This window comes from Leishmania mexicana, chromosome 32 (assembly GCF_000234665.1).
Source record: "Leishmania mexicana MHOM/GT/2001/U1103 complete genome, chromosome 32".
Lineage (NCBI taxonomy): Eukaryota > Euglenozoa > Kinetoplastea > Trypanosomatida > Trypanosomatidae > Leishmania > Leishmania mexicana.
The window spans coordinates 176,337-200,567 of NC_018336.1; the positions used below are offsets into that span (position 1 = coordinate 176,337).

General features: G+C 61.2%; 7 protein-coding genes across 7 annotated transcripts; all 7 read right to left on the reverse strand.

The window, feature by feature from the left end:
• Positions 1-580: 580 nt before the first annotated feature.
• LMXM_32_0540 (conserved hypothetical protein) lies at positions 581-1,861 on the reverse strand (the record flags this gene model as incomplete). Its single annotated transcript, XM_003878251.1, has 1 exon — positions 581-1,861. One exon carries the CDS (start codon positions 1,859-1,861, stop codon positions 581-583), a length of 1,281 nt encoding a protein of 426 aa, XP_003878300.1.
• Positions 1,862-2,892: 1,031 nt separating this feature from the next.
• Positions 2,893-9,249, reverse strand: LMXM_32_0550 (conserved hypothetical protein; the record flags this gene model as incomplete). Its single annotated transcript, XM_003878252.1, has 1 exon — positions 2,893-9,249. One exon carries the CDS (start codon positions 9,247-9,249, stop codon positions 2,893-2,895), a length of 6,357 nt encoding a protein of 2,118 aa, XP_003878301.1.
• A 1,981-nt stretch (positions 9,250-11,230) lies between these two features.
• LMXM_32_0560 (conserved hypothetical protein) lies at positions 11,231-12,286 on the reverse strand (the record flags this gene model as incomplete). Its single annotated transcript, XM_003878253.1, has 1 exon — positions 11,231-12,286. One exon carries the CDS (start codon positions 12,284-12,286, stop codon positions 11,231-11,233), a length of 1,056 nt encoding a protein of 351 aa, XP_003878302.1.
• A 2,104-nt stretch (positions 12,287-14,390) lies between these two features.
• LMXM_32_0565 (conserved hypothetical protein) lies at positions 14,391-14,825 on the reverse strand (the record flags this gene model as incomplete). The annotated part of the gene is made up of 1 exon (XM_003878254.1): positions 14,391-14,825. One exon carries the CDS (start codon positions 14,823-14,825, stop codon positions 14,391-14,393), a length of 435 nt encoding a protein of 144 aa, XP_003878303.1.
• A 1,904-nt stretch (positions 14,826-16,729) lies between these two features.
• Positions 16,730-18,469, reverse strand: LMXM_32_0570 (conserved hypothetical protein; the record flags this gene model as incomplete). The annotated part of the gene is made up of 1 exon (XM_003878255.1): positions 16,730-18,469. One exon carries the CDS (start codon positions 18,467-18,469, stop codon positions 16,730-16,732), a length of 1,740 nt encoding a protein of 579 aa, XP_003878304.1.
• Positions 18,470-19,332: 863 nt separating this feature from the next.
• Positions 19,333-20,475, reverse strand: LMXM_32_0580 (conserved hypothetical protein; the record flags this gene model as incomplete). The annotated part of the gene is made up of 1 exon (XM_003878256.1): positions 19,333-20,475. The coding sequence occupies one exon, from the start codon at positions 20,473-20,475 to the stop codon at positions 19,333-19,335; it is 1,143 nt and encodes a 380-aa protein (XP_003878305.1).
• Positions 20,476-21,433: 958 nt separating this feature from the next.
• On the reverse strand, positions 21,434-23,464 carry LMXM_32_0585 (conserved hypothetical protein; the record flags this gene model as incomplete). Its single annotated transcript, XM_003878257.1, has 1 exon — positions 21,434-23,464. One exon carries the CDS (start codon positions 23,462-23,464, stop codon positions 21,434-21,436), a length of 2,031 nt encoding a protein of 676 aa, XP_003878306.1.
• Positions 23,465-24,231: the final 767 nt, after the last annotated feature.

The window sequence follows — 24,231 nt, forward strand, 5'->3', positions numbered from 1 at the left end:
CTCCAGTGCATGAAAAGGGTGTGTTATCCTTCCCCAGCGTGTGCCCGCTCTCTGCCGTCCAACACGAGTCCCAGCTCCACACCGCCCCAGCACGTCACAGGCCCCATCCCGCCCAGCGAAGCAGCGGCGCACACGCGGTACAGCAATGCGTCCACACAGTCATCTCAGCACCGCCTCCGCCTCAAGCCCTCACCACCACCACGGCCGCCTCGCAGGTCGCTCAGACGCAACGTCGTCCACGGCCTGCCATCTGACACCAGCAGCGACACATCGCTCCCACCCCTCCCCACGTCGCAGGCACCTGGCCCTGTCACCACCAGGGGTAGCGCGGCAGTTGGCAGGGATAGCTGGGGGGTTGCGTCGCTTCCATCCAGGGAGAGAGTCGGTGTGCGTGCACTGGGCCCTGAGCTGCCACGCACCGAGAGGCTTACCCACATACACACACACCGTCGTCATCAGGGAGTGCGTGCGGAGTAAGAAAAGTATCAGTGAATCGCCTACATCGAACAGAGGAGGGAGAAACAAAAGGAGTGGGAACGCAGCAGAGCCCAAGTAGTATGGTGCGCCCCCATGACGAGCATCACAACGGTGCAGCAGCAGAGCAGGCAGTTTCGGCTTCTCCAGCAGAGGACGCCTGCACTTTGCGCACGATCTTGTACCCACCTGACGCAGCGCGCGCCGACACCGACGTGGGTGACGGAGAGAACTGCACTGTGCCCTTTGCATTCGGCAAACCGTCATCACCTTCCCCTGCGATTTGGTCTGTCAGTGGCGAGGATGAGAGGCCGCCGGCGCCTGCTGCTGCAGCGTTACTGCGATGTGCAGCAAAGTCCTCAAATGCGGATGTGACCCGCGAGACGTCCTTGACCGCGCGCACCTCAGGTATCCAGTGCCGTGTGGTGCGCTCGATCAGATCCACGAGCGTTGTCTTACTACTCTTGCAGGTGCGGCACGCCCCAAGCAGTTCGACGTGCATGTCGCCCAAGACGGGGTCAAAGCCGACGAAGCGGAGGTCACCACCATCGTCCTGCAGCTGCGGCCGGATCGTGGTGGAGACAAGCTCCTTGATCAACAGCACCACCTCCGAATCGCCCTCCTCCGGGAGTGTGTCGGCGTGGGGATGGGAGGAGCTGGGGTCGACGTGCGGGTTGCCGCTGCAGATGTGATCCGTGAGCAGGGCGCTTACGTGCAACTTGAGCTCTGACCAGTCTGTCTCGGCGATCAGTGACTGCAGGGCAGCCTCATCGATTTCTTCGTCCTGCGAAGATGGCGAAACTGTGAACCCGCCAACATCAAAGGACGCATCCACCGGCGACAACGACGGTGCGGTAGAAGCTGCATTGCAACTACGGGGTTCGGCTGCTGGCGCGCCGTCCTCCTTTAACACGTCAGCGACGTGCTGCTGCAGCGCCTGCGAGCGCATCGCAGCAGCTTCCTCGTCAGTCCCGTGGTTCTGCTGCACTCCATTGAACTTCTTGGCAAAGTAGCGGGCCGCCACCGCCGCATCCGCCTCCTCTACGCGCTTCACCGTCACAAAGGACGTACCCACCGTGACTTCCTCCACCATTGGGAGCGCCTCAAGCAGTGTGTGGGCTAGTGGAGAAAGGTAGCTGTTTGTGCTGTCGAACACCATCGTGTGCGCGTTGGGCGGCAGAAAGTGCATCTCATCGACATAAAACTTGTAACACGCGTCGTTGGGGGTCGGCTGGAAGCGGACAAAGACGGTCCGCTGAGGAACGCGGCAGCAGGGAACGAAAGACGGACGCGAGGAGCCTTGGCGCGACGCAAGGCCTCGCCGCCAAGTCGTTGGCGACACAGGGAGCAAGGCAATGAGAGAGACGCTGAGGCCACCGAATTTCATGCAAGCAGCTGCTGCTCTGCCGGGCTCCCCTGCAGGCCGCCGCAGAGACAGCACGCGCGTTCGCATCTCAGTTTCGATAGTGAGCGGCCCGTGTAGTGTTTTGTTTTGTCGTCATTGGCTGCTGCGGCAACTGATGATTCTACGACGCGTTTGGTAGTAATGCGCCCGCACGTACATGCATATATATATATATATATGCATGTGTGTATGCGTGTCCAGAGCAAAAGAGAAGTGGCCGAGGAAGGAGTGAAGCAGGCAGAGCAGCGCGTCGATGACAGCGATGAAAGCGAATCGGCTAGTCCCACCATTGGCGGCGTGCGAGAGACGAGCCATCGGCAAGCCCACAGCGCACAGGAACGCGCCTTGACCCTGCGCAGCATGCTGTGGCGCAGTCAGCGTCGCAAAATAGCAGCTGCACAGCGCATCTAGGTAGTCGGCCCCTTCCCCACTCTACCGATTAAGGCATCGACTCCGCGCTAGGTGGAGGGGCGTTTTGACTCTCGAATCAAATCCCTGGGTAAACCGCCGAGCTGCCCGGTGGCTCGCCCTTGCATCGCATTGTCTCGTCCTCCGCGCCGGAGAGACATGTGTGTGCACGTACGTCTGTGTGTGTGTGTGTGTGTGAAAGAGAGAGAGCCGTATCTACGACTCGCCAGATAAGAAAGCCGGAAGAGCGCGAGGGAGGGAGAAGGTCACCGTTGCGCATGAGTTCGAACTCCCGTCTGCGCATCTTTAACTCTCGCTCTCTCCATCGCGGGTGTTCTTGGTCACACCCAGACGCCACTGCTTCAACGGTGCTGGCACCGAGGCGCACCGAGGAAGTGGAGAGTGATGGCAGAAGATCGATAAAAGGCCTCCGTTCTCTGGCCCTGTCTAGTCCGCCACTTGAAGAGCAAAGGCAGCTCGTGGCGAAAAGTAGGGCCTCTGTTCCTTCCCCTCTCCTCGCCACAGTCACACCACCACCAACAGCCTCACACCACCCTAACTGTTGCAGCTCTGCGCCAAGCCGCTTGCCTTCCATTCGTGGTGCTCTACTCAGCAAACTGTAGTCGTTGCACCTGCGCCTCCTCGGTCGCCTCCGCCACGAGGCGCGGCATCAACGTTTCCAGCTCGGTGTTGAGGGCCGTCTGCACCTCCAGTGCGTGCCGCAACTTCACAGCCCAGCCGTCCAGCACCGCCTGATACGCGTCTCGCGAGGCCTTCTCCTGCGACTGCTGTGTGGCCCTCAACGCCGCGTGCTGCGCACGGTACACCTCGTAGTCCGTCTTCTCCGTCGCTCGTCCGCTGCTGATCTCCAGCGCCTCCTTCCTCACAAGCAGTTCGGACTTCTTGCTAGCAATGGTGAACTCGCGGCGAAGCTCCGCCTGAGCCTCGGTGGAGAGGAGATGGCGTGGGAGCGCGGTGCCCATCGCCTCGCCATCCTCCTCCTCGTCGCCGTCGTCCGCATCTGCGCCGCCATGCGGGTGTCCTGCCGTGTTGCCGTGATGCCCGCTCTGCGCGTGGTCTACCGGTGGGATAGCGAGAAGCTCGTACCCAAACTTCTTTGCGACCTTGTTGTAGAGCGCCACACACCCAACGCACGCCGTCTCCTCGAGCACGTACGTGCCGTCGTCGGCCATGGCACTCTGCCCGGTCTCCTCTTCGGCGGCGTGCTGGCGGCGTGACAGCTGCGCCGTAACGCAGTGGCACGCAACCGTTGAGCGGGTGCCGCAGCGCGTACACATGACGGAGACCGGCGTGCGACAGAGTCCCGTCGGCTCCCCGCAGCGACGCTCCTGAAAATGATGGAAAAAGGCGTACTGCACCACCTGGTTGCTGTCCGTGCCGCTCACCACTCGCTGGCCGCACGTCAACTCTGTCAGGCCGGTGTAGGCACACGGCGCACACGACGCACTACAGACACGATGGCACGTGTGGCCACACGGCATCACTGCACCGCAGGGGTATGGGCAAGACGCGTGGGTAGCCTCGTCCGTCGTCGTCGTACTGCCGTTCTCTTCAAGGTGTGCAGTGCCGATGCGGTGCTGCGCATGACACGGCTTCAGGCAAGCATGCGAAGAGTTGGGGCACGCGTTGTACACCTGCAGGCAGAGCGAAAGGCACTCAGTAGGGCCATGCACCTGAACCGTCACAAGCTCCTCGTCGGCGTCCGCGTCCTCCTCGTCTCCTTCCGGCACCGGCGCTGCGGCAACTTTGGCGTCGTCGTGCTCCCGCACAATGGCGATACGGCGACACTTGAAGTGGTCTGGGCACACCATCGCCAGCACGCTGGCCCCCACCCCAGAAGGCAGCCAATACCCCCGATGATCCTTCGGTGCCAGTAGGCGCCGCTGACGCTGAACGAGAGACTCGGCCTTGGCGAACAGTGGGATGCAGGCGAACAGCTCGCGGCTGCCGATAAGAAACACGCCATGGCGCACTCGTCGCAGCAGTCTCCACAGCCACCACTGCAGGCGTGTCACAAAGAGCGACGCGGATCCGTCAGACGACTCTGCCCAAAGCTGCTGCCACTGCTCATACCGTACGTCTGGCCGATGGCTTCCGCCGTCGGCGACAGTGCCAGAGGCGCCGCCGCGACTCTTCTGCAGCGCCGCAAGCACTACCTCGAGCAGGCCGGAGAGGCACACAATGCCCACCTCCGCCTCACACTCCGCCTCTTCAAGGCTGGTGTAGGACAGCGTTGTGGCCATCGCTGGCGGCGCTGTCGTCACCGCAGACGCCAGGGAGACGGCCTCGTTGCCGGCATCCTCCAGTGACTCCTTCCACACCCGCACCGACTGCCGGAAATGGGGAGATGAGGCGAGTGGGGACCTCGACAGCGCCGCCGAGATCGTCTCCGCCTCGCCCGCGGTGCTCGTGTAGATGCCAAACGATAGTTGCGCGGGTGGCGTCGTCGTCGTCACTGAGCCGTCGCGACGCGCAGGGACGTAGCTGGAGAGATACTCCATGAGAAAAACCGCTGCAGCAGCGTCGGCAGCAACGCAGTTATCCATCGAAACACCATGGCTCCACACCTCCACCGCGCTGTGAGAGGCCAGCCCAAGAAATGCCGGGGGCGGTGAGGCGGTGTCGGTGACTCCCTGGAGCGGCCCCGACGTCTCGCCCTCTTCTCCATCTTTCTCAGCGTCATCGCCTTCGCTGTTCGCCGGCTCCTCTGTGACCTTGGATAGAGCCCGGGCGTCCTCGATAGTGTAGCGCAACAGCGCCTGCACCTCCGCACGGCGGCATCGCAGCGAGTCACGTAGAACTGTGGTGGTGAGGTCGCCAGTGCGCTTCAGCTCCGTGTGCAGTGACCGCAGCAACGCCAGCACAATGCGCTCATGCGATCGGCGACGCTCTTGAAAGGCTGGCACTTCAGATGTGAGCGAGTAGACGAAGCTGGACACTGGGGTGAGCATTGCGAAAATGCCGTCCTGCACTGCGTCGATGTCATCGATGCACATGTGCGATGGCTGCCAGCACCAAAGGTACGGCAGCAGCAGCCCCTGCGTCAGCTCTGTCGGGGTGCTGGTCAGGACAGTGTGTCGCGCGCTCTGCGAGGTGGCTGCTACGCCCCAGACCAGATCCAGAAAGGACTGGAAGAGCGACTTGACAGATTCGTGAACGGCCGCGTGGATGTGCTGCGCTAGCTCACTCTGCTTCTCAAGGTACACAATGTGCCACCCCTCCAGCTGCTCCTTAGATAACGAGGAGAGGTGCGTGGTGGACGGCATCGTGACCGGCGCGTAGTGCCCCTCGGGAGCGGGGTTCAGCGACTCCCACGTCGCTGAAGAGGCTCCGCCATAATCGGCGGAGGGAACGAGGTAGAGGGACGTGGCCACGTCGCAATCCGGCCAGAAGTCGCTCACGATGAACTCCGCCCAGCTTTGCGCAGGCGAAGGAGATGTACTCGCGCGGGTCACCACATCCGCCGCGTCACGCGCCGACAGCGTCAAAGAGAGCAGCGGCGCAGCCACTGACACTGCGGTACGCCACCTGCCGCTCCACAAGCCGGTAGCCTCAAAGCGGCGCAGCTCGGCGTTGAGCTGCGTTGTTAGTGGAGCGTTGAGAGACCGCGCGTGCGACTCCTTTACCAGAGCTGCGAGAGACGCAATATCGCTCAGCTGCCACGCTACTTGCGTGTTGCGTGCGCCGTTCCGCCTCCCCCTCTCCTGCTCCTCGTCCATGAGGGCCTTGCCGGAGTCGAAGAGAAACTGGGCAACCGAGGCCGGCACGGTAGACGTGGCGACTGCGGGACGCAGCAGCAGCGGCGTGGAGCAGTACAGAAACCCCTCGTTGAGCTGCTGATACAGCCGACGAGCCTCTGCTGCAATGAAGCTCGCCTCATCCAGCAAGCTGCCCCCGGCGCGTCCGCCGGCATAGGTGGAGAAGAGCTGCTCCACAGTGGCGCAACGCAACGCAGTGACAATCTGCTTAACAGACGCCATCGCGTGTTTGATGCCGCCCTGCACGCTGCGTTGCTGCTCCTGACGCGCGGCTGCGTGCAGCTTGCCTCGCACCAGCGCTGAGGCGTAGAGAACGGCGGTTTTGCCGCTCCCCGTACACCCATCGACCACTCTCACCGAGACAGGAACCCCGCTGCTCCCTTGCGCCGCGACGCCGGTGCCATTTCTGGAGACGCCGGCGCCGGCGGTGAGGGAGTGGAGAGCTTCGACCTGTGCTGAGGAAAAGCCGACAGCCTCGTTTACAGAGGCCAGAAGGGTCTGCAGTGAGGTGAGCGTCCCATCGGCCAGCCGCTTTCCGCTCGCACCAGACGACGTCGAAGACACGGCGGCATCTATCCCACTGCCGGTGCCAGACAGCAGGGCAGCGACTGGAGCTGTGAGAGACGACAAGTAGCGCTGCATTGGGACGGCACCATCTGTGAAGTGCTCGGTCCAGAGGCCCGAGACCGCGTCCGCGCCAAACGGCTGGCCTGAGCTGCGGCTGCCGCCGCGACCGTTTGCAGTGCTGATGCGGCCCTTGCTGTTCAAGCCCGCCTCCGCCTGCCGTACACTGACGGACAAGGCGTGAAGGCGACGGAGGCAGTCAAGGTACGTCAGGGCTGGCGTGCCGGTGGGAAGGAGCCGCTCCGGCGGCGCGGCGGCTGTTGCAGAGAGCAACGCCGCGCGCCGACGTCGAGAACCGCGTCGCTGATGCCCCGCCGCCTCTGCCCCTAACACGATCCACGCTTGTGCCTGCCCATCCTCTGCAGCCGCGGCGCTCGTGAGGACGAAGTCTGCGAGCATGTCCGCATCACGCAGCACGTGTGCCGTCATTCGAGAAGAGGGGGTGGAGGCGCTGCTGCCCTTTTCCCCGGCCGACCGGTCACTTGTCGCGTGCGTGAGCAGCAATGGAAAGATGACCCACTCGCCATTGAGCTGTACCACGGCATAGGCGAAGAGGGAGGCATCCGTGTCTGACACTCGGGCCGACTGCAGCGCTGACACGAGCGCTTTTATCTCGTCTTGGTGCCGCCGCTCGCGAGAGCCTTTCACACACAAGTGAACCGGCAGACCAAAGGCTGCGTAGTGCTGCACCTCCGCCAGTGAGTACGCCGCCAGTCCGCCAGACCGCGGGCCCACAGCCTCCACACCACTCACACGCACAGCTATGACCCCCTCGACACGACCTCTGCACAGCTCCTCCGAGCCGCCAGACAGCTTCGTCACGCGTCGCACCGCTCGCGCGGTGCTGCCGTACAGTTCAGCGTAGGCTGCCAGCGCAGTCCCGCGGATAAACTGCTGGACCTCACGGCTGAGGTACGGATTGTAGGTGCGCCGTAGAGCCGTCAACTGCTCCGCCACCGCGCGATCTTGCAAGTGCCGCCCGTCGTGGATGCGTTGTAGGGTGGGCGGAACAAGAAGCTCGGCAAGGGTGTCTGTCACGTCGTCGCTGGCGCCGCTGCGGTTAGCGTCCAAGCGGTCGTGCGAGCGTCGCACATCGTCCTCGAGTTGTAGCCAGCGCAGCACCTCCTTCAAGATGCCGGTGGCAGCCACCGCTTCGAGCACCTCGGAGATTGTCTCCTCCGACCCACTCACATCCATCGCGGCTTCTTTGCTGCGTCCGCTGTGGGACTGCTGCAACCACACATGAGAGAGGCGGGCGAGGACCAACTCCACACCGTTGCAGGCTTGCCGAGCACTGCGTCGCACCTCGGCTGTAGCGAGGGAGGCGTCCATCGAAACAGCGCCGCTATTGCTCGCGTACTGCAACCCCAGAAGTAGGCAAGAGTGCAGTGTGTTCGCCATCAGCTGCCGGGTAGACGCGACGGAGTCCGCGGCAACCAGCTGCATCGCCACCTGCGAAGCCCCGTCCACATACAGCGGGGACGCAAGAAAGAGATATGCCAACCGTTGGCACAGCCGCGGCAGGCGCATGGCCGACTCCACATGCAGGAACACGGCGAGTAGGGCGCGCAGGGCAAAGCTGACCGTGCGCCGCAGTCGGTCGAGCGTCTTGGCATCGGCGCCACGCATGACGTCCGGTTTAATGCTTAGCAACATCGGGAGCTGCAGCGTGCGCCGCCAGCCCTCGCGGCCAGCGTTGCCCCCAGCGCCTGGCGACGAAGACGCTGCCGCTGCTTCGAGGAAGGTGAGCTGCGCGAGACCTGGTGGCTGCTCCAGTAGCGTCGCCACCCAGCGCACCACGACCGCTATGCTCCCCTCCACCGCTTCACGCCAGAGATCGACATCTGAGGCTGTGAAAAGAGATGTGTTGTATGTTATGAATTCCTGGTGCGTCGCCCAACCCGCACCAGACGCCGCTCCGCTATCGCTGGCAGTCGCAGACGCCTCGGTGTCGTTCTTTAAGGGTCGCTTCGGTTGGCAGCGAAGCAGCAGCAGGTCGGCGGGATGTGCAACGGCAGTGTCTCCTATCTCTGCCGGCTGCATAGCGGATTCCCCGTCAGCGCCAGCGACGTCCATGAGCAATGACGAGGCGCTGGCTGCTTCACTCCCCGCTGTCGAAGGTTGCGGAGCCGCGAGCACCAGCGTGCGGCCATCATTCGCCACCAGCTCCACGGTGAGCAGGCGCAGCAGGGATCCTTCCTCACTGCACTGGAGAAGTTGCTGATACACCAGCTCCTTTGTGAAGCCACCCAGGCACACAGAAATGTCCTCTTCCATCAGCGTCGCAACGTCCACCCCTGTCACCGAGGCGCTCGCGTGGGACAAGGTCTGAGTTGCTGACGTGGGGGTGGCGGTGGTGGCACCGAGAAGCCGCGACACGAGTGCCGCCCGCTCCGCCTCCAGCGATCCACTTCGACGGGAGGTGATGCCGAAGATGACCTCGAAATACAACGCGTAGGGAGACGACGACGCGCTGGGGGCGGCAGAGGCAACGCCGGAAGCATCATACGCTCCCGCGCGTTCCGAGGCCACATCCGCCTCCTCACGGAAACGCTTCATGGGCAAGCGGGAGGGAAGAAGAGTAGAGACTGCAACCGGTTATCGTCGCACTGCAGGAAGCGCTCTGCTGAGCTGCAGAAAGAAAGGCGAGGGGGGGCAATGGAGAGGGCAAAGTGGCACGGGTAGAGACACGCGAACCACGACGCCGTTCCACTGATGCCGCGCTTCGTGAGACGATCCGCTGGGCGTGCTCTATGAGGGCACCTACCACCGTGTGCGTCGCCGTGAACGGGCGGGGAAGTGTCTACCTACCGTGTGTGGGCTGAGGGCAGCGGATAGAGCAAAGGAAAGGAGAAAAAGAGTGAGGCACGGCTGCACAACAAGCTCGATCCAGTACGAAAGCGAACACCAAGAAGGCCGTGCGTGTTTGGGTGTGCTCTGCCCCCGACCAGACGTCGTTAGTACGACTTAACTGATAGCCAAAATACACAGGCACGCACGCACACACGCGCACAGCCGGAGACACAACACGGGGGGGATTGAAAGGGCGGAGGCCCAGGTTAAGACGAGCTGAGCATGCGCGAGCGCACGGCGCACGTATGTGCGTGTGTGCCATCAGAAGAGAAGAGACCCAGAGAGGCAACAGGAGGAGAGGGAGAGACAGAGGTGCAAGGACACGAAGAGATGCACAGATGTGGAGAAAGCCTGGCGCAAAACCATCAAAATACAGTGCCGCGCCGACCGCATCCTGGTGCGGCCATCTGCGGAGCCGTGAACCGTCGCAGCCACCGGCGTAGCGCGACAGTGGCACCGATCCGTGGCGTCGGGCACCTGAAAGTGAAGCACACAGTGTAACTAAGCGTCCGTTTGTGTGTCAGTAATTTTCCGTGTGGTGACGACTGTGCGGTGGCAAGAGGGGGAGGGTAGTTGACTGGGTCAAGTGCGGGCGGCGTTGGACATCCCCCACGATGTCGCACCAGCCGCATCGCGCGTTCGTGTTTCGGGGGAAGGGAAAGACACGATGAGAATAAGAGAGAGTCCACCTCACGCCCCGCAGCGCACGTACATTTGTATGCTGATGCAGCGAGCGGCCGCACACGGGAGGAAGAGGAGGGACGATACGCACCAGTATGTCGGTGCAGTTGTCGTCAGGTACCTGACGTTTGCCCATTTCTCAACGCGTCCCTTCCACACCCGCAGCAGGTCAGCAAACATACGCATGCACAGCCGCCGCTCACCCCGCGCCAGCGGCAGCACGGCTACATCCTCGACGTCTAGGACAAGTCGTCCCGCCATCGAATCGGGGCCGTGCGCCTCACGCGCTCCTCTGGCCCCTTTTGTCAAGGCACATGGCACAGCAGAAAACAAAAGTGTGTGACAAATGGCTGAAGTCATTAGACGTGTGGAACGGCATGAGGGCCAGAGACAAGGAGGGAGAAGAGTGTCGTGTTGTTCCTCCCCAGCGTGTGCCCGCTCTCTGCCGTCCAACACGAGTCCCAGCTCCACACCGCCCCAGCACGTCACAGGCCCCATCCCGCCCAGCGAAGCAGCGGCGCACACGCGGTACAGCAATGCGTCCACACAGTCATCTCAGCACCGCCTCCGCCTCAAGCCCTCACCACCACCACGGCCGCCTCGCAGGTCGCTCAGACGCAACGTCGTCCACGGCCTGCCATCCGACACCAGCAGCGACACATCGCTCCCACCCCTCCCCACGTCGCAGGCACCTGGCCCTGTCACCACCAGGGGTGGCGCGGCAGTTGGCAGGGATAGCTGGGGGGTTGCGTCGCTTCCATCCAGGGAGAGAGTCGGTGTGCGTGCACTGGGCCCTGAGCTGCCACGCACCAAGAGGCTTACCCACATACACACACACCGTCGTCATCAGGGAGTGCGTGCGGAGTAAGAGGACATAACAGAGGTCAGGTGCTGGAAAACGGCCGATGACGCGCAGACGCGGCGCACCCTTTCACTCCTCCGTTAAGGAGTGCGTGTGTATCGGTGAGGAGGCGGCAGAAAAGGGGGTTGTGGCGCACGACACCCCTCACCCTTTCACACATAGCACTTGCCGCAATACCGTGACCACCTCTACAAGGTCGTCCTGAGCAGCCATGACAGCATCGATGCTCTTGTAAGCAGCAGGTGTCTCGTCCAACACGCTGCTGTCCTTGCGGCACTCGATGCCCAGTGTAGCAGCCTCATGGTCCGCCACAGTGAATCGCCGGCGCGCCTCGCCGCGGCTGTAGCGGCGCCCAGCACCGTGCGAGCAGGAGCAGTAGCTTGCGGCGCTTCCCTTGCCTCGCACGATGTAGCTGCAGGCCCCCATGGACCCCGGAATCACGGCGAGCTCACCCATACGTGCAGAAGTAGCACCCTTGCGAGTAAGCCACACATCTTGCTCGCGGAACGCCCCCTGGCCTGGAGCGCTGGCCGCATGGCCCTCTTGTCCTTGCTCTCGAATGGGAATACGAATGCGCTCCACGTAGTTGTGGTGGCAGTTCACGGCTGCTTGAACTGTTGTGAAGGGAGTGGCGATGCACCCTCGCATGGCTACCAGTACAGCGTCAAGCATCAACTGACGATTCCACCACGCGTACCGCTGCGCCCACTCCACCGCAAAGATGTAGTCGCTGAAGTGCGCCGTGCCTTCGTCGAGATAGGCGAGGTCGGCATCAGGGAGGTGAAGCATGCGCGCCTCCATGTCCTTCTTGGCCAGTTCAATGAACAAGGACCCAATGCGGTTGCCCACGCCGCGCGACCCGGAGTGTAGCATCACCCACACGTGCTTCCGGGGAAGCTGGTCATCGAGGCACAGCTCAATAAAGTGGTTTCCTGTGCCGAGTGTGCCGAGGTGGTTGAGGTTATTTGTGTTCTCCACTTGTGCGTGTCGGCGGCACAGCTCCTTGAAGTCATCAGCGAGGTGCCTCTTCCACACCTGCTGCACATTCGTCGGCACACTATTGCGCCAGCTGCCGGCGTCTGCGCCGCTATAACCGCCGTGGGTGCGACCGTGTGGGACACCCAGCTCAATCGCCAGTCGAAGGTCTTCCAATGAGTTCGGAAGATCCTCTGCAGTGAGGGAGGTCTCCACCGCAATCATGCCACACCCAATGTCAACACCCACACATGCTGGTATAATCGCGCGCACCGTGGGCAAGACCAACCCGACGGTGCACCCGATCCCAGCGTGCACGTCCGGCATGACAGCCACAGGTGCTGGAATAATGTGCGGGCTCATGCGAGAGATGCGGTGTAGCTGTTCGTTCGCGGTCCGCTCCACCTCCACACCCCTGTGCCAAACTCGAACTTCGACCGCACTCGAAGGGTCGCTGATGACCTCGTACTTTGAAGGGGGTCCAAGTGCGTCGCGAGCGGCTAATGGTACATCTGCATGATGACGCCGTCCTTCATTCATGCGGCAGGCAAACAAAGACAGCCGACGGAGAAGACGTGCGCCATCTCCCTCGGCAATGCGCCGTCGATGCAGGAAGAGCGACAGCGTTCCCATCATCGCGTGCCCATCACGTGTGTATATATGGAGGAACGCGCCTCTAAATGAGGGCGCAGTGTCTGCAATGAGTGAGCGCGAGCATGCAACCGGATGTCTTTGTTGCAGAGATCAGAAGAGGGAGATGAGGAAGGAGAGGAGGGATCTCCAACACAACGTATCCCCCGCAGGTCACAGACACGCGCACAAACGCCGTCCCAGGAGAGTTGTGCAGATATAGATTCAGGGCACCGCAAAGGGCGTATCGAGCGCCAAGGCAAGGTCAGCAAAGACCATATTGGCGCAGCCACGTCAGTCTGCAATGAGGCAGCCGCGCCGCCACCGCCATCCACCCGCCGCGCGCATCACGCGGTGCGACTGCGCTCTGCACCTCTGCGTGTTCTCGGAAGAGAAGAAGAAAGACTTCACGTCAAGAGTGTTCGTTGTGCTTTCACGCACAGCGCCTCTCCGACCCGCATCCGATGAGGGCGCCACGGGCTGCAGGAAAGAAAAAGATCCCTCCGGTTGTCCTTGTGCTTGTCTGACGGGGAATGCGCGTCGCCACTATCCCCAGCCCATACAAAATAGGGCAGGTGTCGTTCAACGCCCACCTCATACCTCCGCGGTTTTTGTGCCATCATTATATATATATATATATCTGTAAAGCAGTTGCGGTTGCGTGGAGGTTTCTCATATAGCGTGTGCCCGCTCTCTGCCGTCCAACACGAGTCCCAGCTCCACATCGCCCCAGCACGTCACAGGCCCCATCCCGCCCAGCGAAGCAGCGGCGCACACGCGGTACAGCAATGCGTCCACACAGTCATCTCAGCACCGCCTCCGCCTCAAGCCCTCACCACCACCACGGCCGCCTCGCAGGTCGCTCAGACGCAACGTCGTCCACGGCCTGCCATCCGACACCAGCAGCGACACATCGCTCCCACCCCTCCCCACGTCGCAGGCACCTGCCCCTGTCACCACCAGGGGTGGCGCGGCAGTTGGCAGGGATAGCTGGGGGGTTGCGTCGCTTCCATCCAGGGAGAGAGTCGGTGTGCGTGCACTGGGCCCTGAGCTGCCACGCACCGAGAGGTTTGCCCACCCATACACAAGCGCCGTCATCGGGGCGCAGTGGTGCTAACAGCAGAAAAAGGTAACCCTTGACGTGGTGTGCTGAAAGGATCGCAGGATGGAAGAAAAAAGCACCCAAGCCGCTGCCCCCCCCCATCGCAGTCACCAGCAGCTCCAGCAAGCATATAGCCTGTCGGTGGCCCGGCCGAGGACTGCAGCGGGCAAGAGCAAAGACCTTGAGATGGGGGAAAAATGCTAACGCGCCATGTACGAGAGCAGTCGCCAGTACACCTCTCTGTGCTCACGAACAGCGGTTGGGGTGCCCTGTTTTGCCTAGAACTGAAGAAGGGTTGGGGATGCCCACGCTCTGTCTTGCTCGCTCCATGCGAATGCGGCGCACCCCGTGTCGCAGTACCAAGATCAAGAACATGTCGAGAGCCACGGCAAGACTTACACGACCACGAGCCCACAGCGACAGCGAGAGGTGCCCAGAGATGTGTTGCAGGAAGGAGAAAGAAAACGCGCACACGTGTGCACCGTCTTCGCGCCTTTCCCTCATCACTCATCACTTCACCCGCATACGTGCATGGAAAGCGAAACACGCGCACCGAGTAGCCACCTCACACCTCCCCCATTGTGATATTTTGCACTCCTAAGCAGGAGTGCGCGCCTTTGACGGAGAAAGCGCATCGACGCTCTCCAAAGCAGGGGATGCGGCGGATATAGGCACGCCCTCCTCCGCTCTACCACGTGGGCGTTGAAGTATTAGTCCAGCGTTCTGGAGGTGATCCTCCAGCATCGCCTGCCGGCGGATGCGAAACGCTTTCCGCGTGCAATCTTTGCATCCGGGATTTCCCCTGAGGAGGTAATGGTTGGGGCAGCACCGGGTGCACAGCTGGCGACCGCACCAGTCGCAGTTGGTACTCCAGCAGAACCACCCAAAGTACTCGCCGCAGTCCTCGCAAAGCTCGCGGTCGTGAGGGCGGCTTTCCTCCGGGGCTGCCGTGTACTCAATGGGCGGAATGGCTGCCTTGACATCATCTGGCACCTCATCATGCGTGCGCAGCAGATCAAACGATTGACCCATGTTGAGAGGCGACACACGCAAGCACGCTCACCTACTCAGCAAGGCAAAGGGCAAACAAATTCAGGCGTAGCAGACAGGCGGGTGCGCTACAGCCAGCAGTGACGTGTGGTCCGCAACGCAAAGCGATGAGTGTGTCGCAGCGAGCAAGTGGGTGCCGACCGCTGCCCACAATGGAGGCAATACAATCCGCCAGGAAAAGACCCAACGGAAGACAGGTGAATGCAGCAGCGACAAGGGACACGGAGCACAGAGCAAAGAGGGAGGGTGAAGGGTGAAGAGGCCAAAGAGATGCGCAGATCCGCTAGAGAGGAGGCGGCGGCATGGGCACAAGTCCTTTATTGCTCCTCGTGTACAACTGATGGGAAAACGAACGCACACGCGCACTTCCCTCTGCGATCCGTGAGAGAGGAAAGGGAGAGGGAGGGAGGGAGGGAGAGAGAGAGCAAAGTTCCCCGCATCACCCGATACACACACACATACGCAAAGAAACGGAAGCGTCATCTGCGCTGCGGCGTGGAATGCGTTCAGGACGGCCGGCGTGAACGTGTTGTGCCAACATCACCCACCACCTAAGGTGTGCGTGTGCGTGCGTTGCTCTTCTTGTGCGTTGTAAGGTTTCGTTTGTTGTTCCTACACGAGGTTACGCTTTCGTCCGCTTCTCTTCCTCTCTGTGGTTGAGCAGCAGACACGTCCACGTCCTGCCACTGCTTTTCGCGCCTCTACAACGTCCTCAATGCACACAAGAAGAGCATCACGACTCGCTCTCGTGTGCCGACTTCGCCTACGCCGCTCTCCTTTGGCTATCCCGTCAGACACACACTTGCGTGGCTATCACGCTCTTCTATCAGTCAAACAATGCTCTCTTCACTGCACACAAGTGCACTGACACACGCGCCTCCTGCGCTTTGTCGGCTCTTGTCGCTCTGAAGAGCAACAAAGGCTGAGAAGTGCAGTGTCGAGCGAGTGACAGCTTGGGAAGTAACGCAGCGCAGCCGATGGGTGTAGGACCTGCCGAGAGTGGCATCGATCGCCAAGTTGCTTGCGCACCACTGGCGCGACTAGGGAGGTGAGACAAAGCTACGTCACGTGGTAACACACACAATAACAGGAGAACTCGTTGGGGTTGCCCTTTTCTCAACGCGTCCCTTCCACACCCGCAGCAGGTCAGCAAACATACGCATGCACAGCCGCCGCTCACCCCGCGCCAGCGGCAGCACGGCTACATCCTCGACGTCTAGGACAAGCCGTCCCACCATCGAATCGGGGCCGTGCGCCTCACGCGCTCCCCTCGCCCCTTCTCCGCATGCGTGCGGCGCGATAGGCTCCATACGCACCCTGGCTGAACTGCATGCCCCGATCCGGGCGGGCAGCGTCCAGCGTCCTGCACCAGGGCGGAAGCGGTGGCGTCCGTCGTGCCGTCGACAGGGGGTTGTCGGGGCGCATGCCCGATGAGCTCAGAGAGGAAGCCCGCCAGCCCCGGGTCAGGGCCCTCCCAGACCCCGCACTCTGCCAGCATGCCCCATGCTGCGCCCTCCCAGTCGCCTCACCCCGCGGCATCCCGTAATGCCGTGAGGAGGCCCATCGCATTGCACCCCTGATGACTCCATGCCGCAGTTCGGGGGTGCCCTCGACACGTTTCCGGCACCTGCGCCGCACCAGCTCACCTCGTCGGACGTAGGAGATGCCGCATGTTCCAGGATGGCACTGGTGTATGATGCGGAGAAGCGAGAAATAGCAGTGGCACACAGCTACGATGCACGCCGCGCGTCAACGACGGCACCCAGACTGCAGCGCGAGAGAAAGCTCGAAGCCAAGCAAACTGAGTCCGCACAGCTGGAAGTTACACAAAGGCAGAAAATATCGAGAGGGACGATAAGGGTCAAACGCAGCGGCGCACGCACGCGTCAGTGCACGCGCTCCGTCTCCACTCGCGCCCTCTTGCCGTTTCCCTTTTTCGGCGCCGAGCCTGTCTCTTCGCCCTCATCGCCGCCACTTTCGTTGGAGCCGTCGTCGCCGTCCACCTCGTTGTTGTCCCGACGCCGCGTTCGGGGGTCCACGACCTCGTAGCGCCATGAGGCACACAAGTCGAGCGCCTCCAGCTCAGATAACCTATCAGTCCCTGTTGCAGTTTGTGCACCCTCCTCGACGGCGGCAGGCCCGCACATGACGGCCTTGATACGCTCCTCCAGGAATGGCATCCGTACAGGAAGCTCCTGCACCTCGGCTGGGATGTTGGCGTTGAAGCTACACGTCTTCGTCGGCATTCCTTTCTCGGGCGGCGCCACGATGCACAGGTGCATAAAGGACACGTGGCCGTTGCGCTTCAGTATAAACGCGGTGGCCTCGTTGCTGCCCACCATGGCCACCGGCCTGGCGTCCAGTGACGTGCGGCTCGCAGACACCATTGCCGGATGCATAGAGTGGGCGCCCACGTTGTCGTAGATGGGCACAAAGAAGACATCACTGCATTGCTCATACGCCACGAGGACGCCGCGCGGGCAGTCGCGCGGGTGAAGCGGGTGGCCAAAGCGATCCATAACGCTTGTAAGCACCGTCACCCCCACGACAGGGCCGAAGTTTTCCGGTTGGCCATCCGGGGAGCGAGGACGGAAGGTGCCGATGAGGTGAAACGTCTCGTTGTCGCTCTCTATTGAGACGTTGTTCTTGGCAGCCCAGAAGTGCACGTCACCGGCGTGCGTGCCGGTCACGTAGTACGAGTACGGGGCGTTAAGCGACTTGTTGTGCTTGTTGACGCGGGCTGCGTTGTGGTGGTATGTGGAGTCGTACACCGCCTCATCCTCCACGTAGCTGATCTCAGCTACGCACGTGACGGCTGATTGCACAGAGTTGCGCGTCCACAAAAATTGCTCCACCACGTATGTCTCAGGGAACCGACTGACACGCGCATGGCGATCCTTGTCGCAGGTGAACAGGCGGCGGCATGCCACACCGCTGCGCTCCTCGGAGGCCGCCACCGGTTCGATTCGCGGAACGGGCGCAGTGAGGTAGAGGGTGGAGATAGTGCTGAAGTGCTGCAGCAGAAACGTAGCCGGCTTCGTGGCGTCGCCGTCCACCTCGATCGTGTGCGACGGCGACCAGCTCAAGCGAATACGGTAAACCTCGCCAAACTTGTCGGCAAACACAATCGTCCCCTCTGAGCAGGTGGCCAGCGAGGTGATGCGCTTCGTGTGCGGCCCGTACTGGTACGACGGCTTCCAGTACTCTGCCTTGGCTAGCTGGTGCTTCTTCAAGGTCACCGGCTGCGCGTTCGCCTTGGACTTTCTGCGCGCCTCGTCGTCCAAGATGTCGGCGGTGTCCATACCACCCTCGTCATCGTCATCGTCCGACGAGTTCTGAAGCGCATTAGGGTTGTTCTGCTTCCACGACGACACATTGTACACGTTAATAAACTTCTTGTCCCCAGCGCTCACAACACACAGCGGGCCATCAGGGATGTGCAAGAACGCCACGGCACGCACGATCTGGCCGTCATCGACCAGGACGGAGTTGTGTGGCGACGGGGTCGCCTCATCCCCAAGGGGATATCGACCAATGATGAGCTTCGACCCGAACCCCATCACGACAGCTTTGTGTGGCAACGTGGCCACACTGAGCGAAGGTGCGTCGCTCAAGTTGCACGGCATTGTACTGGCCAAAGAGCCTCGGTCCTTTCGTTGCCTTGAGAGAGACTGTCTCGACTTTGTATGCGGGTCTGTGTCTGTGTGCTGACATCGTGTGTGTGTGTACTCATCGAAAGGGAGGGAGAGGGGCAGATCCATGTGAAAGGCCAAGAGAGAGACTGAAAGGACACCTGAATAGGGGAAGAGAGCAGCAGCAGCAGCACCTGTTGACGTCTTGCACTTTGTTTCCCTTTTGCCAACACCTGTGCTGCAGTTCTTTTGGTGGGTTCCTGAACGGTCCCTCTGCGACTGTGCAGATGCCGGGTACGCTGGCAGAGAAGAGCAGTCGAAGCACAACAGGGGCATGCGTGCACAGAATGCTTTTCCGACCCATGGACACGCGCGAGTGGAAGGAGTAGAGAGGGCCGAGCGCATGGAAAGAACAACAGAAACCTATCTCCATTCTACTCCTACAAGGTGCAGGGCAGTGGAGGATGCGCAGTGCCACCACACACTATCGAGGCCTCATCTGAATTGCAATCTGGTCAGTCCCCTTCCGAGTATTCGGCCCCACCCTTCCTTCCCCTCTCATGCAATAGCGCCGTCCTGTGCTTTCCTGCTTTGCATCGCTTTCTGTGTGCTCCCCCCCTGTTCGGCGCGCTTCTTCTCTAAAACATATCAAGTCAGGCAGAGGTTGCACGACACGCCACAAGCGCTGAGCGGCCCTTCTGAGAGTATCCAAGTGACACGGAGCTTTCAAACGTTAGCCGACAAAGACACCCTAGACACCTCGAGGGAAGGAGGAGGAGGGGGGTGACACTGCCCTTCGTAGACCCCTTTCCGCCTCTTCGAGTAAGCAACTGGGTGTCTGGCAGGACTGCGCCAGCTCAGCTTTTCTTCTTACTGTTGATGAACTGTGCAAGTTCAAGCACCAGTTGGTCGTCCATGCGCTCATCTTCGACCTTGCGGAACTGTTGCTGCAGCTTCGCCGCCTCGTGCTCATGCAACTGCCGCTGGATGCGATCCACATACATGCGAGATGCCACGGAGCGGGAGCCGGACATGACATAGCCCAGTTTCTCTGCAGCTGCGATCTCCTCCGCAGTTTGCCCTACCTCGCCACGACGCGGCGCTCGCTTGAACTGGCTCAGAAACTCTGCTCGAGTCATCTGTGATGGGTGCTTGGCAGCAACCGCATCGGCGCCCCCGGCAACGCCTGCCACGGCGTCAACATTGTGTCCACTACTCTCGCCGGCGTCCGATGACGCTTGCGGCCCCATGTGGCCTGGAAGTTGAATCATAAAACTATCGTCTTCATCACTGCCGTGGTTGTCGCTGCGGACGTGGCGACCACGCAACAGCTGTGGGTCGTTCGCCAGAGGAGGCTCATCAGCAAATTGAATCCGTTTCCGCCCTATGGCAGGCTGGCTCCCCGGCTCGTCTGGCGGGGCCCTCCTCGAAGGCACAGTCACGACTACCACGGGAGCGTCCTCGACGAGATCGCGATGCTGGGCCCTGGCTTTGGCCACAAGCTTTGCGAGTGCGCTAGTCGGCGCCGCAGGGATACGTGCAGTCACGTCAGTCCTTTCACCGCGGCTGGCCTTCCGTGGCGGCTCACCGGACACCCCAGCGGGGTCTGTGACGCCTGGAGAAAGCGAAGCCGATGTGAGGCCAGCACTGGTTACAGACGTCTCGGCATCGGTCACTGTGGGCGGAGAAGAGTCGTCAGCATCTTCCCGTGCGTCATCGGCAGTGGAGGCTGATCGGTAGGGGTACCCGGTGGCGTGGAGAACAGCAGAGACGTACTCGCGAATTTCATCAGCGCGTTGCAGCGAAGCTGCCTCGGTTTGACTGCGGGTCGAAGCGCTCTCCCCGCTGCCCTCCTCTGTCGGCGACGCAGCGTCATTGCGAGGCCGGCGTCGACACTGCTCACGGCGGCGGCGCAGTTGAATAAAATTGGACTGCCAGAGCCAAAATCCCTGCATGCTATACGCGTTATCTTCAAGGCTGCGACATATCATCTGTTCCATCGCATCCCCAGACGGAAAATCCGTAGGTGAGGCGGATGCAACGGCCAGAGCCCAAACACTGTTGCTCATGGCGCGCCGTCAAGAAAAGGAGAGAGGGAACCTTCTAAAACAGCGCAAAGCCTGCAGGGCAGTGATCCCCACACACACGCACACAGAGATAGAGAGACAGAGCGAGACGCCAAGAGCGGGGAGCGGACAAAGCAAAGACGGCACCTCGGAGGGACGAGGCGCATAAACTTAGGCGTGTGCGCGTGTGCGAGCGTGTAGAAGGGGAGGCGTTGAGAAAGGAGGAAGGGAGGCCGAAAGAGAAGGGGAGATGCAAAGGGTGCGGCGGAGAGGGGCACATAGTCGCCTACACTGACAGACAGACAGGCCGCAAGGAGAAGAACAGGCCTGCTCGCCACGGTGCGCGAGAAGTGCAGCGTACTGGTGATCTTGCAGCCTAGCTGCGGACACCAGCAACAACTCCTCCACCCCACACATGCTCCGTCACCGCCCCAGATGATGAACCGAAGAGAGGAAGACGAAAGCAGCGCACAAACTCCACGCTTGGATGACGGTAGACGAACTTTGTCCCAACCGATATCTTCTTTATGCAAAAACACGTCCGTCGGCTGCACAGAGCCAGCGGAACAGGTAATAGAAGCTAATGCAGCAGTCGGTGGCACACTGTCGGGCGTTGCCACACACCGCAAGGCGGTGCAACCGCATCGGCAGCAGCAGCCCTCATTGTCGACCACGAAGCCAGCGACGGCAACAAGGGAGCAACGAGAGGCAGAAGCGAAGATCTCGAGGTGAGTGTGGCGACTAGCTCCATCAAAACAAGAGCGGAGCTACTACAAAGGGCAAAGGAAGAAAAAGGTGAGGACGCGGTAAAGGCAGGAAGACGGCAGAAAGCGAACAGAACGCACTCGCACAAACATGCACACCCCTGCGTCTGCACCCGAAAGATCACAATCTACTGCGCCTCATCGCACCCATCCATCTCACTCTTCACATCGCCCACCGCATCTGAGCTATTCCCCAGGGCCGCCGCGATTACTGCTGGTGCAACCACGCCAATTAACAATGCACGTCGAAGCGTATCGGACACGCGCAGTCCCTCAATAAACCCCACCATCTCTTCCTGTGACAAGGCCACCACGCGCTTCGTGCTGATGGGTGTCGACGTCCTCGAGACTTCATCCAACGTTTCTGTCGGAGCGCCGCGGCGCTTCAGGTCTTTCGCCATCTCAGCTGTTGTTGCCTTTTCGGGTGGCTCCGCCGACGTGGCGGTTGCGCAGTCGTCTGCTGGGGCGGAGGCTGACATCGAGCCGCGACTGCGCTTCGCGCCGGCGACTCGCTTCCTTCCATGCGGGGTGGTGTCCGCTGTGGAGCCGCCACCCGCCGCGTCCACGTAATCAGCGCCATCGGTTGCAGAGGAAGCGAAGTGCTTCTCGTCAGCGGGTGTCGCATTCACCACAGTCATCGTCAGTGACGGATTCACCAGAGGACTACTCACAACTCTCGGTAAGGAAAGAGCAGCTGACAGATTCTTAGCAGGCCGCATCCTCTTCTTCCGTATGGTGATGTGGCCATTCTCGAGCACCAGATCGTCATCATCGTCGACCCAAGTGCGAGTGGTTCCGGGAGTGCCGGGCGGATGAGTCGCCGATGCGACCTCAGAGGTGGGCCCATCCACGACAGAGGCAACCGCGCGGCTCCCTGGTCTTGCCTCGGTGTTGGCTTCATCGACCCTTTCAATGTCTTGTGACGCCTCCTCTTTTGCCTTGTCACTGTGCATGTCGCTGCGCGGCTCGGTGCTGCTACGACTGCTCCACCCAGAGGAGGTGCTCCAGCCATCGTCATCGTTGACGCCACTACCAGGTAGCCCTCGGTTGGCGGACTGTGGGAGCTCGCCGCGAGGAAAATGCGCGGTGGCTGCAGCGGCTGCCCCTGACCCGGCAGACTGTGGTGCGGAGGCCTGGCGATAGGTCAGACTCCCCAGGCGACAGCGCCTCTCTACTTCCTCCCTGCTGAACACTTGAAGTGGAGGTGGTTCGGCGCACAAGGAGGCCAGCAACTCCTCCCTCTCGTCCGCGGAAAAGGTGTACGCAACGCAGCCCCCATCGAACATACGGTGACCTGGCGGACCGCGAGCCTCGATCGGCAGCAACGAGGGAGATGGAATAGTATCCAGCACGAGCGACTGCGGTGCTGCCGATCCCGCTGAAGGCGACGGTTGGACAAGATGCAGGCGGTGTGAGGTAGCTGAAGCCCCACTCTGGATCGCACTCGGTGAGGAGGCGCTCTCCACCAGAGGGGCTGCGTGCGACACAGAAGGCGGTCTCAAAACAAAGCGTAGAGCACCTTGAAATAAGTCAGCTGCACCATGCTTGCTCGCACCCTGAACATGCACCCCATCACGGTCCGATGTGAACCCACCGTCAACCTCAGGAAGAACGTGACGTAGCGCCGCGGCAGCGTCCGGAAAGGAGCCGCGAATGCAGGGCCCTGAGAACTCTGCCGCAAACCCCACCTCCTCCAGCTCCGCTGTCATTGTTTGAGGCTCGGTTCGGGGAAGCGAGCAATAAGCCTTCGGATCAGTCGTCGGTTCACCGCCGTTCGATGCCTTCGCCTTCCACAGGCTCCGGCGCACCGCCAAGGCGGTGGTACACATGTACTGTGCATCCTCATATGTTATGGACATCGATGATGCCCCATCGGATGACGCGCCAGGTGCCGCCGTGGTGAGAGACGTTGAGCCACCATTCTGCGACTCAACGAGCGGTCGTTGCGCAAACAGCGGTGCTGCCATCACGCGTCCCGCGACGTCTGGCAGCTGGTTTGCGAGCCGCAGAAGGCTTTCCATATCCGCCGCATCATCAGTGGCTATTCCACCGCGAGGAGCGCAGCCACTCGCGTTGCGAGACGCGGAGGTGGCCTCCATGATTTGGAGGATTCGTGGGGCAGTCCATGGCGTCAAGACATCGTTGACTCCATTGAGCATTCTTCGCACACAGAAAGAGGCACGCACGCACGGTCACCGCCTCAAAGGGGGCGTGCCGCTGACTTGTCCTCCTTTGCCCTCGAACAGGGGGAGAAGCTCCGGAAACTTTGAAGGAAAAACTCCAAAAAGAATAGAAGCGGTATGTGACAACAATCAAGCACGGTAGTGTGCGTTACGTGGCGCGGCGCTGTCACCTCTTCGATCAGCGCACGTGCTGAGTGGCCAAACTTGGTATTTGATCGTCCTTGAGCGTCAGCTCCCGTGCTATCCCCCTGCTACCGCTGTTCCGCCCACCCTCCCGATCGGCGCTGAAGAGAGTCCGGCCAGGAGAAGCTTGCAGCGCTGTAGGGAAGAGATGGGAGAGGCCAGATGGGCCAGTGAGTGAGAAACCATCTAAGACGGTGAGCAGCTAGCCTTTCTTTTCCGGAGTCTGTGGGAGGGGAGTGGGCTATGTGGAACGTGCAAGGGAGTTGAGAAATGCAACGGAGAGAAAGACGGCGAACGTGAGCGTGAACATTACATACGATGCCTCGACACCCTCGCGAGTGCGTGAAACAGTCCACCATCCCTATGTGTGCCAACGCACGCACACACTTTGGCACATATGAATAGCCCCACCAAAAGGCACACATAGTACCAGAGAAACGCGTAAGCCCAGACTCACGTGAAAAGATGCAAGCACCACGTAGAGAGCGCTGCACGCTGACCCCATGCAAGGAGAACAGGGAGTAGGGGTCCGAGTTCTCGACTCGCCAGTCGCCTCACCT